The sequence below is a fragment of the Schistocerca piceifrons genome, chromosome X (assembly GCF_021461385.2).
Source record: "Schistocerca piceifrons isolate TAMUIC-IGC-003096 chromosome X, iqSchPice1.1, whole genome shotgun sequence".
Classification (NCBI taxonomy): domain Eukaryota; kingdom Metazoa; phylum Arthropoda; class Insecta; order Orthoptera; family Acrididae; genus Schistocerca; species Schistocerca piceifrons.
Window position 1 is genome coordinate 502,701,236 of NC_060149.1, and position 19,359 is coordinate 502,720,594.

At 42.4% G+C, this 19,359-nt stretch overlaps 1 protein-coding gene across 1 annotated transcript in view; it reads left to right on the forward strand.

Annotated features, from left to right (window-relative positions):
* The window catches only part of LOC124722980 (angiotensin-converting enzyme-like), a 418,907-nt gene that overhangs the window by 374,207 nt on the left and 25,341 nt on the right, over window positions 1-19,359 (forward strand). Inside the window, exons 6-8 of the mRNA XM_047248150.1 lie at window positions 129-390; window positions 2,452-2,560; window positions 12,748-12,862. Of these exons, the coding sequence (XP_047104106.1) occupies window positions 129-390; window positions 2,452-2,560; window positions 12,748-12,862 (486 nt within the window). The remainder of the gene's footprint in view (window positions 1-128; window positions 391-2,451; window positions 2,561-12,747; window positions 12,863-19,359) is intronic.

Genomic DNA, 19,359 nt, shown 5'->3' on the forward strand with positions numbered 1-19,359 from the left:
CGGGGCGCTCTTGCTATCTTTCGACGATTCAGCTGTGTATAACTCGATTTAGCTACAGGCACCTCAAACTCTTTCTCAATCGAGGTAGAACTCCTCACTACTAACGATTGTCACCCGTGTGCTCACAGGAAACATGTGGGCACAGAACTGGGCAGCACTGACCGACGTGGTGATGCCGTCGGCGAGCCAGTTCGATATCGGCCGTATGTTGCGCCAGCACGGTGTAACCGTGATGTCGATGGTGCGCTCCGCCGAGGACATGTACGTGTCCATGGGGCTGCCCAAGATGCCGGAATCCTTCTGGAAGCGGTCGCGCTTCGAGCGCACCGCCCTCGGAAACGTGAACTGCCACGGTACCGCTGCCAACATGTTCCAGGATCACGACTACAGGTAAGCCATTGCAAGTGCAACAAGTAACCGAGAAGCTCACACAGAGGCCAAAGGGAAAACTACACCATCCATCCGAACGTACTCATCTTTCAGAAAGAGCGGTAGGATTTTAAAGTCTTTGGCTCCTTTGATACACAGTGTAGAGATTAGTAACATATCAGTGCAAAAGTAGATCCAGTTTTAGAAATGTGATATCGTAACTACATTAGCATAAATGTTAACTACTGAAAAATACTAAAAACAGCTAGAGTTGATGGAAATGGATTGCAAGACTACACGAGAGTTTATATTTTCAATTGAAATGTTTTTACATAATTCACAGGTAGATATATGCAAAAACTCTTCATTAAATTCGGTAGTTGTAACAGATACCAGTAATCGAATGCTTTTATAACCACTATGCACCAAGTTAATGTTCATTGGTTCGGTAATTAAATTCTCTCACCAAACGAGCTTACAGATTTTCCAGACACCAGCTTAACGTTACTCCCAAAATGTTATTAAGCTCCGTGATCTTCTAGCGGGAAAGCTGTTGTACGCCGTACGTACAAAAGTTATACCGCTACCTTACTCTTTCACAGCCCCCAAAAGGACTGAAACTGTTTAACTCACCCCAAGCGAAATGCATTGGCACTTTGTGGCCCTGTACAGGGAACCCAGAACTTAATATCCCACTAACCCTCTTAGTCTTACAAAAAAGTGCGTGACCTCGAAAGCTCAGAACCACGGGGAAGTGTGCTTAAAATATAAATCGTTCGTCCCAAAGGCAATGGTATGAGCCACTCGCATGCAAAACACAGGAGACATTTGAATGATGAGCTATTCGAGGTCCACGAGAGGAACTTTGATAACAAGAAGAAACGGAACTATCGATATAAGAAGACCAAAAACATGCAGAAGACAACAAAATATTGCCAAGTTCTTGATGTTTACTTCTTTAGGCAATATAATCTCTGCTGAGAAGAGCCGTTGATTTTGTAACACAAGCATGTGAAAAACTGCAAAAAAATTGCACGATCGTCATTTCATAATCAAACTTCACTCTGCGCTATATAATCATCTTTCTGCGATGAAATGCAAGCGTATGTTACAATATGCTTGAGAAAGACAGGATATGTCACTGATATACCAATGTCATTGCTTAAAACTGTAATTAGTGTGGCATTTGACACTGGATTGCTTGAATGCAAAAGTCAGGTTGAATGTGAAAAAGTGGCTTTAATCGGATGTGCATGTTGTTCTGTTCAACTTTTCTTTGACCACTTTATTGATATCTCGTATCAGCTCATTCAATACTGGATAACTGTGAGACTCTATCAGGTCGATAGAAAAAGTTTACTGTTCAGATAGCGTTATCAGTTTAAGGTCTTGTCATATTGCTATTTTGTTTCTTATGTTACCAAAGTTCCTCTTTTAGACCTTCAGTAGGTGATTATCCACACGTCTCTCGACGTAAGTCGTGCAGTTTTGCACGCAAATGGCTCGTACCACTGTTTTAGGGATGAGCGATTTATATTCTAAGGATATTTTTGTGCTGTTTTGAGCGTTCAAGGTAACGCACTTCCTTTGTTAGTAGAAAGGCTGGCGCTGAGGTTTCTTGCTAGAATTTCATCCTTTCACGTTAAGCGCACACGGGTGTTCCCTTCCGTAATCCTTCAAGAGACTAATATGACATCAACGCTACATTTATACTGAAAAATAAATATACCTTTATTTGGACACAACAATGTTTCATCATGTTGTAAATTTCCGTTTCTTTCATATTTGCTCCTAGGAGCTTTTAGAGCTTTAGTACTCATGATATTTGCATACTTCAAGGCTTGTTTTGAAAGTAGTTAATTTTCCTGCACCATTGCTCAAGATGGCATGTTATGGCCGAAACATCTAATTTCTTGTTTCAATTTGTGTTACTGTGCCGGAAAATAATCTGCTTTCGAAACAAGCATTTGGAGAATCACTTAGATTTCCAATAGGACCGAAATTTAGTTTTTTTTCAGAATTTGACGAGTTTGCTTCTTAAACAATGGAAAGTAATTTCAGATTTACTTTGCTTTTCTGCAGAATGCTTTACTGCGCAGAAGTCTCAAGAGAAGATTATGAAGTCATCCACCATGAGATGGGACACATAGAGTACTACATGGCCTATGAAAATCAGCCCACTATTTTCCGGGTAAGATATGCTACATGTAACTGCAATTGACCTAAGGCAGAGGTGTCCAATCCACGACGCGCGAAACGTATGTGGCCCAAAACAAGAAACAAAACGGCTGAAGAAGAGGGCATAACAGTGAAATCTCACACATAAAATGTGAAATTAATTCCATCTTGCTTTTTAGAATAATGAATTGTAAATTAATAAGTGTTAAATTACTTAAAGGTGTTAACTATACAACTCCGACCGTCCCCATACTTTTTTTTGCCTCAGTGGTTGTTGTTAGCGTTAAGTATATTACATGCGGCCCAAAAACTTTCGTCTTTTCGATTGTGGCCCAGGTAAGCTGTAAGGATGGCCACAGCTGCCATATAGAATGTTACTATAGTCAACCTGTGTGTTTGTAAGTCGCCTAAAAATGAAACATCACAGGGTATATTGAAACTATAGGGACAAACCCTAGGAGCTCATTCCTCAAACTGAGAGGACAACATATTTCTTACAAACTTATGTGCAGGAATGAACAGCCGGTCTGAAATGGAACATATATTACACAGTTGCACTAAGCATACCATTACACCAATACTCTAGACAGTTTTACGGCACTTGGTTGAGAGACTGGGCTGATTCACGTGAGGGGTAGGGCTCAAATACCCGCCGCATAACGCAGAATTAGTTTTCCAGTTGTTTCCTTAATTTGAGAAGGTGAATGATGAAATGTGAAGCTACCACTTTTAACAGTTCAGTGTAATGCTCTTTGACTATCTATAACCGATTACTGTGCAGTCACTTGCTCGTCTATCGCCCAAAAATATTATTTCCGTATTAATGTTAAGAACTAGAGCTTACTACAAAAATGATCTTATTCGATTTTTGCATGCTGTTTGTTAACATTGATTTTTTTGCTTAATACACGCTGTTCTTTATTATGTATTGTAAGCTTTAGTTAAGTAAAGAATCACTAAATTCTAAGGAACTTAGGGATGCTAACTCGTATTCAATACATAAAGGAGTTCAGTGTCCATAACGCTGTGATGGGTGGTAACGTGTCTTGTGGACTTTCGCCTTTCCGTGCATTTTATGACCATCGTGCTTCGTTCAGACCAAGCAGCTCCATGAAATATTTAAACTACGAACATTTTGCGCTCGAATCAGTTATTTTTATGATCTTACAGCTTGTCACTTGCAAGCTATAGAAAAGTAGCAATAGCTTCGTAAATATTGATTTGCGTAAAAAATGTTACACGTTTCAGTATAATCTGACGACGACTGATTTACCATAGATATCGAAAAGACATAATGTGTATGTTTCATTATTTAGTTCTCTCAAGTAATCTTGTCGATGACCTGCTCGTACAGATTAATGTGCTCCTCGGTAGCTCGCGATACAGGAAGATAGAATAGACCAAGATAAATCCATGTGATGGGCTGACGGCCATTGTTGTGGTTTGCCTATCAGGCTGAGCATAGTTTTTAGGTGGTTTCCCACATTCGTTTACTGATATGCTGGGCTGGTCCCCAATATCACCCTCATAAAATAAGCATATCACGTAGGAAGCTTCACACTTACTCCGTGTAACTGCGCCTCCTGCATCGATAATGACCTCAGCCCGGTGAGGAAGAGAGTTCACAGATTTTTCCTGTATAACAGTCATTGATGATTACATTCCGTTGACCTGCAAAATTGCGGGTTTGTTGACTGCTCCGTTTTACCTTCCGTTCCAAGTGCTCCCATAATGCATATGGGATTAAGATCAGCTAATTTATTAGCAGATTCGAGTTCCGGTAGTCGAAGTGTAACAAGATGCATCAGCATTCGTCAAACCGGAATCCTGTTCGTACAGCTTTGAAAATCGCGGACAACGCTGTGGTCGACCCCCTTCTCTTAACGACCAAGAGCAGCGGCGTTTGCGTGGAGATGTCATTAGCTAATAGACAAGCTACACTAGGTGAAATAACCGCAGAAATGAATGAGGAGGTACGATGAACGTGTCCATTAGGACAGTGCAGCCAAATTTGGCGTTAATCGTCCATAGCAGCAACGACCGATGCGAGTGACTTTGATAACAGCACGACATCGCCTGCAGCGCCTCTGCTGTGCTCATGACTGCTTCGGTTGGAACCTAAACAGCTGGAAAACTGTGGCCTGGTAAGGTGAGTGCTGATTTCAGTTGTAAGAGCTGATGGTAGGGTTCGAGTGTGGCACAGACCCCACGAAGATGTGGACCCAAGTTGTCAACAAGGCAACGTGCAAGCTGGTGGTGGCTCCATAATGGTGTGGGCTGTGTTCTCATGGAAAGGACTGGATCCTCTGGTCCAACTGAACCGATAATTTACTAGCAATGGTAATTTTAGGCTACTTGGAGACCATTTTGATGGAATTATTATGGGTGACAATGGGCCATGTCACCGGGCGACAATTGTTCGCGATCGGTTTGAAAATCATTCTGGACAGTTCGAGCGAATGGTTTGGCTGCCCAGATCGCCCGACGTGAATCCCATCAAACATTTGTGGGACATAATGGAGATGTCACTTCTAGTGGATATGTTGGACAGACTGCACTGATACACCAACAAATGTTTTAATGTGTGTGAATTCCTAAGGGACGAAACTGCTGAGGTCATCGCTCCCGACACTTGCACACTACTTAAACTAAGTTATGCTAAGAACAACACACACACACACACACACACACACACACACACACACACACACACACACACACATACACATACAATCACACCCATACCCGAGGGAGGACTCGAACCTCCGGCGGGAGGGGCCGCGCAATCCGTGACATGGAGACACAAACCGCGCGGCCACGCCGCGCGGCTGATACACCAACAATTCGTGGTAATACCTACGGCGCGGTCGTGAACACGTCCATACACGATAGCTGCTTTGTGCTGTCCTGTAACGTCTCCAGGTCGACCCACTTTACTGCGCTGATTCGACAGATCTGATTGACACGAACACATTTTACTGCCGTGAATTACGTCAGCAGTGTAATCACATGATTGAATGCTACCGCTTCTACTTCATCTACAGCTACCAGTGTGCTGTTTAAAGAGAATGACTAATACTTAAGCTGATAGTTTAAGGCACAGACGCAGTTAGAAGTAAGGTAACACACAGAACAATGTTTACACGCTTCATAAACAGATGGTGCACTTGGCTTCCCTCCTTGGGTTAACTGATGGCTGGAGGGCAGGAAGGAAACGTGGCTACTAAGTTGAAATAAAAATTACGTTCGCTAAATCATAAAAATAGCGCCCGCGTACTACGGGATAAACGCTAGGAAAGAGATTAGAGCTCCTCATGGCGAGTTTATTTGTTATAATTTATAGTTGACCTGCCACCTATTGATTAATAGAGGCTCGAGTTTTCTCAGTATTAAATCGTATATACTGGATGTCTGAAATGAAGTTTATTTGTTTCATTAGTGTTTTAAAAAAGTTGCAGCTTTGTATACTTGGAAACTTAAAACTAACTAGGAATACGAGTTTGTTAAAATTTACAATTTATGAACGTAGAAGATTAGATAAAAGTAAGATATAAGAGTTTAGATTTGTAGAATGTTATCGCCGATGGTGTCCAGGAGGGAATACCTCAGAAAAATTTGGAGTCTCTCGCTCCTCGACATTTACCGCGCGATCTGCTACTTACTGTAATCGAATGGTGAGGGCTAAAACAATTCTTTAAGCTTCTCGTCTTCAGATGGGGTAGTTCTGCATCTAGATTAATTTCTCCGTTCCACCTACTCTACATGGTAGCTTGTTAAAATTGTAGAGCCGTCAAAAGACGCACGTATCTTTTTCTTTATTTCACATGTTTCACTTAACCACCGCGAGTGTTTTCAGAACTATGGAAATACAATGCGTTATACCACTTTACAACAAGAAAAGTTAACAGATTCAACATAGAACATGGTAGTTTACATTATGTGACCGAGGGCCACTCGTTACAAATAACGGGTTGTGTATAGCGAAGCCGTCACACGTAGAATGGAATAGGTTGACTGTGTGCAGTTAACGTAAACTCTCTGGTCAAGGGCATTCTAAGATTAAACAGCAAGTGTTACGTCTGCCACAGACGGCCCCTGCCAGGCAGACTACACTCAAGACACCCCTGTGTACCATATAACATACACAAGCAGTTGCAGGCGCAACCAAGAGGAAACCAATTCTTCAAAATAAACAGAACTTGCTAGAGACTAATGCGAACCTTTTTCTGCAGAGGTCGCCTCACAGACACAGGGAAAGTTGAAGTACTCCGCCGACCTCCGCCGGCTTTTTAAGGCCAGCGCAGCAGCATTACAGCCAGTTCCTCGCCGAGCTAGGACCAGCTCCGACGGACCTCACCGACGCTCTTGATGAATAGTCGTCTACATGTTATTTGTTTTCTTTGTGTGTATGTAGTGATTGCTCTAGAAGTGTAGTTCAGTTTCAATAAACGATGTTATACTGAGTGTTCTACAATACTGAGTATTATTCAGCAAGATATACTATTTCTTACTGTGTATTCTTACGTAATCTTTACGTAACACTGTAAATGTTTTATCTTCACTGTCGCTGAGATCGGTCTGCAACATCTGGTCTGTAAGTAATTGCTTTAGGTCCCATACGAGCACGCTAGTTAGCTTTCCTGCGACCAACGGTCGCTGTGTAAAAGTACGTGTTCTGGGGTCTCTCTCTCTCTCTCTCCATAGTCACAATCACCCTCCCGACTGAACTTTACACGCAGCAAATGTGTTGGCTATGGCCCTTGGCCAGTCGAGAAATGAAACATGTTCCAGCTGTCATTGAAATGTTTTATCCTCCTCTTTTCCCTTCTGTTGGGGAAAAATATACAGTGGCGGAAAAAATCGCAACATCTAAAAGTAATTAATGTAGAGTAATGAAGTTTAGCGAATACATTTGACTATGTAACATATTTTGGTGATTAACATTGCTAGATCACAGGTTAATGTAAGAGCGAGATAAGCCATTGCAAATATGAAATGCTGTACATTAGTAGCCGGCTTAACCGTCAGAATGTTGAACGCAGATATGAAAACGTGCATGTATCGTTTTGTACAAGTCCGGATGCTAGTTTGTGGGAGGTACGAGCACTTGTTCGATCTATATAGGGACGGTTAATGCTTTTTCTGCATGACGCAGGAGTTGTCGTTCGATGACGGCCCTTATGCGCTAGACTGAAGACAGACCTGGTGATCGCGCAGGCTAAGGTATCATGTCAACACTCTGCAGAACATCTTGGGCTACAACAGCAGTATGTGGGTGGGCGTTATCGTGTTGAAAAACAGCATATGTAATGCAGTTCATGAATGGCAGCACAACAGGTCGAAAAATAAGACAGACGTACAAATTTACAGTCAGTATTCGTGGGATAAACATAGCAGTGCTCCTACTGTCATACGAAATCGCATCCGACACCATAAACCCAGGTGTAGGTCCAGTATGGCTAGCACGTAAACAGGTTTATTGGAGCCCTCAGCTGGCCATCACAGTGCCATCACTGCCACCGAAGCAGAACCAGATTTCATCAAAAAACATAACAGACCTCCACCATGCCCTCCAATGGCCCCTCGCCTGACACCACTGAAGTCGCAAATGGTGGTGGTTTTGGGCCAGTGAAATGCACACTACAGGGTGTCTGGCTCGGAGTTGTCCTTGACGTAACCGATTTGTAACAGTTCGTTGGATCACTGTGGTGCCACCGCAGCTCAGATTACTGCTTCAGAGACAGTACGATGCACCATTAGCCATGCACCGAACATTATGGTCTTCCCTCTTGGTAGTGCTACGTGGCATCTGGAGCAGCCCAGTCTCCTTGCGACCGCTCAGTCTCATGACCACCGCTGCCAGCAATCATGTACAGTGGCTACATTTCTGCCAAGTGTTTCTGCAGTATCGCAGAAGGAACGTCCACCCTCGACCTGTTTCATGACCTCGTGTGAATTGTTGATAATGAAGTCGTTATCGCCTTAAAGGCATCAGCTCACCACATCAATCTCCAAAGCAACCAACGTCACGACCGTCACAGCGAGTAATCTGATTTTCATCTTCATAATAACGCTACTAGCGCCATTCTTATGCGACTGGCGTGAAATTGAAACAAACTTCATCTTACAGATGTAGAAACACACCTATCAACTTTCTTTTGTGTCGCACAGCTCCTGCCTGTTGTGATTTTTCCTAACTCAGAGTATATACGCTTAGGTCCGTTCCGCAACACCCCCAGTCCCGTTGCCATGAATTCATTCCTCAGTTTTTGTGCTCTTTCAAGGTGAGTATTTCCTCCAATAATATATCACTCACTGTCTCTAGTCTTCCAGTTTTCGGCAAATATTTTGAGATACGATACTTAATAGCAATGTCGGTCTGGTATACTCCGGGAATCATGAGCTGAGACCCCAGAAGTGGTGACGAAAGCCCGCGATTGCGCCAGGAGAACACTCCTCAGTCGGCGACTTACCACTATGGTGCTACGCTCGGTGCAGAGTCTAAGTGCCCGTACACTGGCAGCAAAATATACTGAGGTGACAAAAGTCATTGTATACCTCCTAATATCGTGTGCGGTTTCCTTTTGCCCGGTATAGTGCATCAACTCTACGTGGCCTGGACTCAACAAGTCGCTGGAAGACCTCTGAAGATATATAGAGCTATGCTCCCTCCATAGCCGTCCATAATTGCGAAAATGTTGCCAGTGTAGGAGCTTGTGCACGAACTGACTTCTCGATTACGTCCGATAAATGTTCGATGGGATTCACGGTGGGCGATCTTGGTGGTGAAATAATTCGATCGAACTGTCCAGAATGTTTTTCAAACAAATCGCGAATATTTGTCACCAAATGACATGGTGCATTGTCATCATAAAAATTTCATCGTTGTTTGGGAACATGAAGTCTGCAGATGGTCTCCAAGTAGCCGAACATAATTATTTCCAATGAATGATCGGTTCAGTTGGACCAGAGGACCCAGTCCATTCCATGTAAATACAGCTCACTCCATTAAAGAGTTACCACCAGCTTACACGTTCCCTTGTTGACAACTTGGGTCCACGTCTCCGTGGGGTCTGCGCCATACTCAGGCCCTATCATCGGCTCTTACCAAATAAAGTCGGGACTCATCTGAAAAGGCTACGATTTTCCAGCCTCTATAGGCCCCCTGGCTCAGCAGTTGTTGTGGCTGAGCACCTGAAGGATAATTTGGAAAATATTTCAAGTAGATTTCCCCACCGCGTTATAGTTCTGGGTGGAGATTTTAATTTGCCGGATATAGACTGGAAGACTCAAACATTCATAACGGGTGGCAGGGACAAAGAATCCAGTGAAATTTTTTTAAGTGCTTTATCTGAAAACTACCTTGATCAGTTAAACAGAGAACCGGCTCGTAGCGATAATATATTAGACCTTCTGGTGACAAACAGACCCGAACTATTTGAAACAGTTAACACAGAACAGGGAATCAGCGATCATAAAGCGGTTACTGCAACGATGATTTCAGCCGTAAATAGAAATATTAAAAAAGGTAGGAAGATTTTTCTGTTTAGCAAAAGTGACAAAAAGCAGATTTCAGAGTACCTGATGGCTCAACACAAAAGTTTTGTCTCAAGTGCAGATAGTGTTGAGGATCAGTGGACAAAGTTCAAAACCATCGTACAATATGTGTTAGATGAGTATGTGCCAAGCAAGATCGTAAGAGATGGAAAAGAGCCACCGTGGTACAACAACCGAGTTAGAAAACTGCTGCGGAAGCAAAGGGAACTTCACAGCAAACATAAACATAGCCAAAGCCTTGCAGACAAACAAAAATTACGCGAAGCGAAATGTAGTGTGAGGAGGGCTATGCGAGAAGCGTTCAATGAATTCGAAAGTAAAGTTCTATGTACTGACTTGGCAGAAAATTTTGGAAGAATTTTTGGTCTTATGTCAAAGCGGTAGGTGGATCAAAACAAAGTGTCCAGACACTCTGTGACCAAAATGGTACCGAAACAGAGGATGACAGACTAAAGGCCGAAATACTAAATGTCTTTTTCCAAAGCTGTTTCACAGAGGAAGACTGCACTGTAGTTCCTTCTCTAGACTGTCGCACAGATGACAAAATGGTACATATCGAAATAGACGACAGAGGGATAGAGAAACAATTAAAATCGCTCAAAAGAGGAAAGACCGCTGAACCTGATGGGATACCAGTTCGATTTTACACAGAGTACGCGAAGGAGCTTGCCCCTTTCTTGCGGCGGTTTACCGTAGGTCTCTAGAAGAGCGTTGCGTTCCAAAGGATTGGAAAAGGGTATAGGTCATCCCCGTTTTCAAGAAGGGACGTCGAACAGATGTGCAGAACTATAGACTTATAGCTCTAACGTCTGTCAGTTGTAGAATTTTGGAACACGTATTATGTTCGAGTATAATGACTTTTATGGAGACTAGAAATCTGCTCTCTAGGAAGCAGCATGGGTTTCGAAAAAGACGATCGTGTGAAACCCAGCTCGCGCTATTCGTCTACGAGACTCAGAGGGCCACAGACATGGGTTCCCTGGTAGATGCCGTGATTCTTGACTTCCGCAAGGCGTTCGATACAGTTCCCCGCAGTCGATTAATGAACAAGGTAAGATCATATGGACTATCAGACCAATTGTGTGATTGTATTGTAGAGTTCCTAGATAATAGAACGCAACATGTCATTCTCAATGGAGAGAAGTCTTCCGAAGTAAGAGTGATTTCAGGTGTGCTGCAGGGTAGTGTTAGCACGGTTGCTATTCACAATATACATAAATGACCTTGTGGATGACATCGGAAGTTCACTGAGGCTTTTTGCGGATGATGCTGTGGTATATCGAGAGGTTGTAACAATGAAAAATTGTACTGAATGCAGGAGGACCTGCAGCGAATTGACGCATGGTGCAGGGAATGGCCATTGAATCTCAATGTAGACAAGTGTAATGTGCTGCGAATACATAGAAAGAAAGATCCCTTATCATTTAGCTACAATATAGCAGGTCAGCAACTGGAAGCAGTTAATTCCATAAATTATCTTGGAGTACGCATTAGGAGTGTTTTAAAATGGAATGATCATATAAAGTTGATCGTTCGTAAACCAGATGCCAGACTGAGATTCATTGGAAGAATCCTAAGGAAATGCAATCCGAAAACAAAGGAAGTAGGTTACAGTACGCTTGTTCGCCCACTGCTTGAATACTGCTCACCAGTGTGGGATCCGTACCAGATAGGGTTGATAGAAGAGATAGAGAAGATCCAACGGAGAGCAGCGCGCTTCGTTACAGGATCATTTAGTAATCGCGGAAGCGTTACGGAGATGATAGATAAACTCCAGTGGAAGACTCTGCACGAGAGACGCTCAGTAGTTCGGTACGGGCTTTCGTTAAAGTTTCGAGAACATACCTTCACCGAGGAGTCAAGCAGAATATTGCTCCCTCCTACGTACATATCGCGAAGAGACCATGAGGATAAAATCAGGGAGATTAGAGCCCACACAGAGGCATACCGACAATTCTTCTTTCCACGAACAATACGAGACTGGAATAGAAGGGAGAACCGATAGAGGTACTCAAGGTACCCTCCGCCACACACCGTCAGGTGGCTTGCGGAGTATGGATGTAAATGTAGATGTAGATGTCTAACCGATATGGTGACGAGCCCAGGAGAGGCGCTGCAGGCGATGTCGTGCAGTTAGGAAAGACACTCGCTCCTGTCGTCTGCTGCCATAACCCATTGACGTCGCATTTCTCCGCACTGGCCTGACGGGTACGTTCGATGTACGCCCCATCTCGATTACCGTGGCTATTTCGCGCAGTGTTGCTTGACTGTTAGCACTGACAATTCAATGCAAACGCCACTTCCCTCGGTCGTTAAGTGATGGTCGTCGGCCACTGCATTGTCTGTGGTGAGGGAACTTCCAATGCGTCTAGCGCCAACTACCATTCCGCTTTCAAAGTGAACCTTTTCACATGAAACACCTGATTACAAATGACAACTCCTCAAATACACTGCCCTTTTATGACTTGTGCACGCGATACCACCGTCATCTGTATATGTGTATATCGCTGTCCCACGACTTCTGTCATCTTGTTTATATTGTCGACTCGAAAATAGCGCAGTGGAATGTTGCAGATACATTTAACTGTGTCGATCCTGGGAGCGTGCGTATCTTTCCTGTAGCGACGTGATGATGTGCTGCAGGAGGGCGCGACGTCGGCACTGCAGGAAGCAGTGGGCGACGCGGTGAGCCTGGCGGCGTCAGTGCCGCAGCACCTGCAGCGCCTGTCCGTCACCAACGACTCCGCCTCAACTGACGGTCAGGGCACGCTGCACTGCTGCCTCTTGCTTACACTCCTCATTGTGCTGCGCATGATCGCCAACCGCCTGGGATACTTCCAACCCGCCGTGACATGCGTCAGGAAGCGGCCCAAGCATTGAAATTTTCCTTTTTCTCGGTCATGTTTACTTATTCGTCGTTTGCACTAGGACTAGCTTCATTAGGCTCTGTATTTCTTAACTCTTAGAATACGTGCTATGAAATAGCTTGTAATAAGACATGCATTGCACAGTTATAAAGCTAGCAGTCTTGCTATTGTAAGTGATTTATCATGTATCTGCTTAAGATTGCCTTGTAGAGGATGCCATAGTTTTCTTCCTAGAATGCTTCTTTTGTGAAAAGTTATTCGAGATATTTTTTTCCTGCAATAACTATACATACCTACCTCTAATGTAATGTACAGGCTGACAGTAAGAAATGGTAACTTCTCAAATATACTCTTAAACTAGAAGCATTACGAAAAAATAAACTTATTAGCAACCCGCCCTGGATTCACACCTGTAGCACTAATTATCTACGTCAGAAGGACTTGTCTGGTGTAGCGGTAATAAATAACATCTACAAACTTTCCTCGTCAGTCAGTTGTTGTGTGAAAATTCTTATAGTAGTTCCAGAGATTATCCTCCATACAAAGACTGAAAAACGCGGCGATGTGTGGATCCTATCAGAAATATAATCATTATGACTTATCCTTAAGAGGACGTTACTTTGAACTAAGATCGTTGGCAAATTGCATCCAGTATCCTCTAGGTATTGATCCAGTCTGCCACAGAAATCACTTATTGCTTCTTACATATCCCAGACCGTGATTTCCGCCATATTATTATTCACTTTCTTTAGAATATGGCACAACTACGGAATTTATCGATTCTCTTCAGAGTTTGTAATCCCCGACCACTTTCCTCAGTCCACAGTCTGTTTTGCGGACACATGACTCCATAAAGCAAAAAGGTTACGTTTTTGTCCGCGCTACTTTAAAAATATCTTTCTTTAAATCGTTTTTATATTTAAAGCACAATTCGTGCCACTTCCATTCCTTCGTGACTACAAAATATCATCTGCTCGTGGTCAATGTTCCCCAGTGCATCAAACCGCACATGCATCTCAAGACAGATGGAATCATCACGAATGCAGGAAATTTAGGCCACACTTACCAAATGTGGAAATGATTACACTGAATTTTGTGACACGCCTTAAAGATTTACGTATTCTTTATGTCAAGTCAGAAGTACTCTCCGCTTTAGTTCCCAATATCAGATTTATGGCGGGCACTGGTGGATCTGCTGCGAGATTACTACAGGTTTTGGTCGATGCCGTTTCAAACCTGCCGCGTGGCTAGAACGAACGGTATACTGTATGCTCCAAAGGCTTTCACTTTCCAGGCAACTTGGACCAGGAAATTCCAGTGGGCGATGTCATACACTTCATTATGTATATCTCCTATACTACCTTCCAACAAGGCAATCTCCGCAAGAACGGCGTTCGGAAAGCCAACATCTTGTACGTGAAATGATTTTTTCTTGGCTTAAGCGTTTTCCAGGCATTCATCGACATAATGCCAAATATCCAAAAGTGAACTGATTAGAAATAAGGACTCATTTCTCTCAAGCCGTTTTCGTTATTTTGTCGTGATCAACATAAATGAAGAGCGATTATCTCTGATTTTATACCCTTACCTGATTGTCATTTATAACGCCGACCATGTCATCGCAGCTATCGATTATCCAAGACAAGGTTGAAGTATTACTGATGATCCAGGTGTCAAATCTGCAAAATTGGATGCACACTTGCGATATGTATGTTGCATTCTCTTTAGACGCTTTTATGCTGTCTCATTGTCTCTAAAGAGCTGTAACATGGGAAGCACGGAGAGCATGTTGGATGCTTGCCAGTATCCTCGTTCTAAAACACAAACTGCACGCGATTAATAACTGGGTTCTTTAATCATGAACTAAAATCTACTTAAATTAAGTTTCCATGGGCTGCGGTACAAGCTCCTCGTCCGTATGGTCCACATAGCCTCAAAGCTGTTGAAGTATAAGTCCTCTATGTTCACTATAATGTTATAGCGATATATAACTTTACTGTGACAATCGTATCACAGCGTAACTTTCCAAAATGTGTGCGTATATGGTGCATTTCACTATCGCGTATGGGTAACGTGTCCCATGTTGCAGGTGTAAAGCTGCGTTAAGTTTGCAAAATGTGCATGTACATGTTTCGATATCAGTATGGTGTCGTCAGAGAAGGATGATCCAGTTATGACAGACTTCAGTAGGTAACACCACGCATTCACGTCCTACTCGTTCATGACATTTTTATTGCAAGAACTTCTGTATTTGTCCTTGTGCACATTCCCACAGGCATGTAATATGACCAGGTCTGAAAGAATTATTTGCAGGTAACCTTGCATAGTTGCAGCGTAATTTTGAGTACAGTTGTCGTCGGCATGTCGATCAACTAGAAGAACTGTTTGAAGCAGTTACTATTTGTGAAACAGCAGACCCAAGCCTTTGTGTACGACGGTATTGCTCATGGACTTTTGCATATCCAGCTGCACAGCGGTGGTAATAGTGGATTTCTTCTGATTTCTTAAAAAATGAATCTGAACGTAATCGATGTCATGCTTTTTATATTTTTTGCTATTGTGATTCAACTTTTCTAATTTGACGAAATAGCTAGTGCTAGTACGTTGCGAGTGGGAAGAGACTTTCCATGATTATTACCACAACAACACAATTATTATTATTATTTTTACTACTATGTCAGAAACACCTTTTTACGCTGCTAAACACCACAAATGAAACACAAAGAAAGTATGACAAAATTGTCAACTAATACGTTGCATCAAGCGTATTGAGCCTGGCGTCAAACAGTCCATACCGAGCACGGAAAAAAAAATATCGAGCACATTTTTCATGGTATTGTTTTGACAGCGCTCCCACTCGATGTTGAGATCGACGTAGCCCCAGCCTGCTGTTTTGTTTATGGACCTGCTTGCTCTTGTCCTCAGGCTGTTCAAAGCTTTCCACATGACAAAAAAATGGTTCAAATGGCTCTGAGCACTATGGGACTCAACTGCTGAGGTCATAAGTCCCCTAGAACTTAGAACTACTTGAACCTAACTAACCTAAGGACAACACACACATCCACGCCCGAGGCAGGATTCGAACCTGCGACCGTAGCGGTCGCGCGGTTCCAGACTGTAGCGCCAGAACCGCTCGGCCACCAGCGGCCGGCTCCACATGACTCACTTTTCGTCGGAGACCGGTGCTAAACATTCCAAAATGTCATTCGTCCCATAGTTTGGGGACATTTTGCTTTAAACGACCGTACTCAATCCACTTCAGGTTATTCAGTTAGTTCATGTGATGTTCGCAGGGAGCCTTTCTTAGACCTCAGTAACTGAAGTAGAGGAATATTTCCGTGAGGTGGATGCACTTTTTCACATTCTTGAAGCACAGTTACATTCCTCGTCATTCCTTGCGAAGACTTTTGCATACTAACGCTGTTACTATCTTAAAAAAACTCATTTTTTCATACATTCCCAGGCAGCGTGTATTTTGTGATCAGTTGTTACTGGTGCGGCGTACTCTCCTGGTAGAAAATACGAGTAAACGATGGAATTCGATCTAAATTATCTTCCACGCATTACCCCAGCAATACATAAAATGCAGCTTACATCGACGGATTGGCGTCCGGAAGGTACTATTACGCTTATGGCATCTTATAATAATACTGACGGCAGAGATTTGATTATATTTGACTTTCTGTAAAAAAATAGTGTGCTAAAACGGCATTTGAATCCGGTACCTACATAACCATTTGCGCTACCAAGACGCATCTGTCGAACCAACTCCGGCTCTCAGCACGCAACAAGCCTCTCTACATATCTACCAAACTTCGGCCATACTTCTCTGAATTTAATTTTCATGCAAATATATGTCAAGTAAATCTCACACGCTCCTGACAGCTCACTCAGGATGCTGTAAACACTTTGCTCGACAGTACAACGGGATATCTATTTTTTGTACTCTTCAATCGTCAGTTACATAACATTTACCTCACCTGTGTTTACTTCCCTCACATTAAAATAATTGCCATAACGTAACAATATCTCCTACATTTGACAATAATAAAAATAGTTCCATCTATGGGAGTCGTACTTTCTGTCCAGCCCTGAGTTTCTGGTGTATCATTATTACTTAGTAATAACCTCAAAATTTCTCCTCCTTTCCAATCATTAATTGAAAAACCACCTAACATACTCCACGAACTGCAAAAACTTTGACTATTACATCGGAAATAATAGTACTATTTTTGCAACACAGCTGGGTTATTTTTTCAGTTTTGTCACGATGCAGCTACATTTCTCAGTAATCGTAATTTGCACAGGTTTCTCAGTACATAAAATGAGGAATAAATGCATGTTTGAAGCGGAAATAAACTACAATATTTTCTCACAAATTTATTTCCCTACCCTCTTCCTCTCAATGCTAGCGTTGTCCAATGTCTACATGAAACACAACATTGCTGGAATACAACTATCATCTCCTCAATGAATGCCTCGAATTATACAGTAAGTGTTCGTCTCGGGGAGAAAATAGTTCTTCTTTATTTAATGAACCTCTTTCCTTAGTAGTTGCTAATCCTAACATTCCCTCAGTTACAATTTAGCTCCAGTGATAATCCAAATCAGTTAAAATATTTTGCCAAACCACTCCTTTGATTCTGTCATTACCAACGGACACGAATTTCCTGCCCTGTGAATGCGAGAGCAGAAGTTTCAGCGGTCTAGACTCGGTCGGCCGCGAACCATTCCTTTTCATTTAGCTGGAGACTTTGTTTGTCTGGGGATCGATACTCGCTAGGTGTTTACACTGGCCTCCTAAACCGAGTTAGTGCTACTGCCCTTTCATTTTCACTTCCCCAGCCAAGGTGCGTGCCTGAATTGCTGTCGCCGGAGAGGGAGTATCATTCTTCTGCAATCCCTCAAAGATACTAGATTCAAATACTTACTGATATCAGCTGTCTACAGCCATTTATAAATGAAGACCGTTTTGCAAGTAAATGCCACATAGAGAAGATATCTCCTCACTTCTATTATATGACGTAATATAGTAAAGGTCGCTGGCTCCAGGCGACAATATCCCTCCAAATTACATTGAAGAAAAATCTATAAAATCCGAAAAAGCTTAGCGTTTATTATATTAAAAGTGCCATCGCTGCTTTGATGTATCTAGGTAAACTCAGGCTGACGACTCCCACAGATGGAACTATTTTTCTTAATTGTCAAATGTAGGAGATATTGTTACCGTTATGGCAATCACTGTAACGTGAGGGGAGTAAACACAGATGAGGTAAGTGTTGTTGAGACCAAACTGCTCCGAGACCTAGGTCATTCATTTACGTCTTACGCCTGAAAACTGCGAGAAACGCACGTTGCTTTTATTACAGAGATGCACGGAAAAGTCTATTTGGCAACCACTTCTATAATTCGGTTAGAACCACTGATGGCACAGTAATTTAACGACAGTATCTATTCATATATCTCCGACACATGTCAAAGTTTGCAGTTAGCTATAACAGACTATTTTTGTCTTTGGATATGATGTCATCAATTATTCTGGTCCTGTTGAATAGTTGGCTATTATTTATTCTGGCTACACAGCGATTACAGTGCTAGAGACAGAAACTAAGTGGTCATGTAACGTTAGTATCATTTCTATTAATACTTTAAGACAAAAACATGATGTCAGAAATGTTTTCACTCCCGAGAGAAGTCCTTCACTAATGACATTAAATAAGAGGTGTAAAGAAGATAGGCTGGATTAAGAGAACTTCACACAATGCCATTGTAAAGAATGAGACAAGTTAGTGGAATGAACTAGCTATTGGACTTCAGAGTGCGCTTTTGTAGAGATACAGGAACGTGACCAAAGGTACACGAGCACTCTCGCGCTTAGGTGACATAAACAGAAAGGAACAGTTGGGTAAGAAGGATGGTGCTGATAACTCGGTTTCAAAGAATAGCTAACAGAAAAGTATAAAAGTAAGAAACAAGTAATAGATGGAAGCAAGGGGCACAGAAGTATAGTAAAGAGGAAACCGTTGCGGACGAAGTAAGAGTGAATTATAAGTATCACTGTTACTGATCACGGGGAATTAAAACTGGCTCGAGAAACTAAAGATTCAGCTTAGACTTCTTAAAAAGTTGAAACCTTGTAAGCCATAGAATCACAAGCTATGTCAAACATAAATTTCAGATAGAAAAGAAAAGAGACTTGAAAAGCTCCACCTTTTGGATCAGCAACATGGTATTGTAAGCAACGCATCCTGAAAACCTCTTGTCCACTGTTTCAACTAGAATGGACAATTGCAAAATGATAAATGTCCTTAAAAGCAATGTATTATTTTTCTGTTATATACAAAAACTGCCACGTTCTCACTGAAAATTACTGTTTGCCAACGAAGGG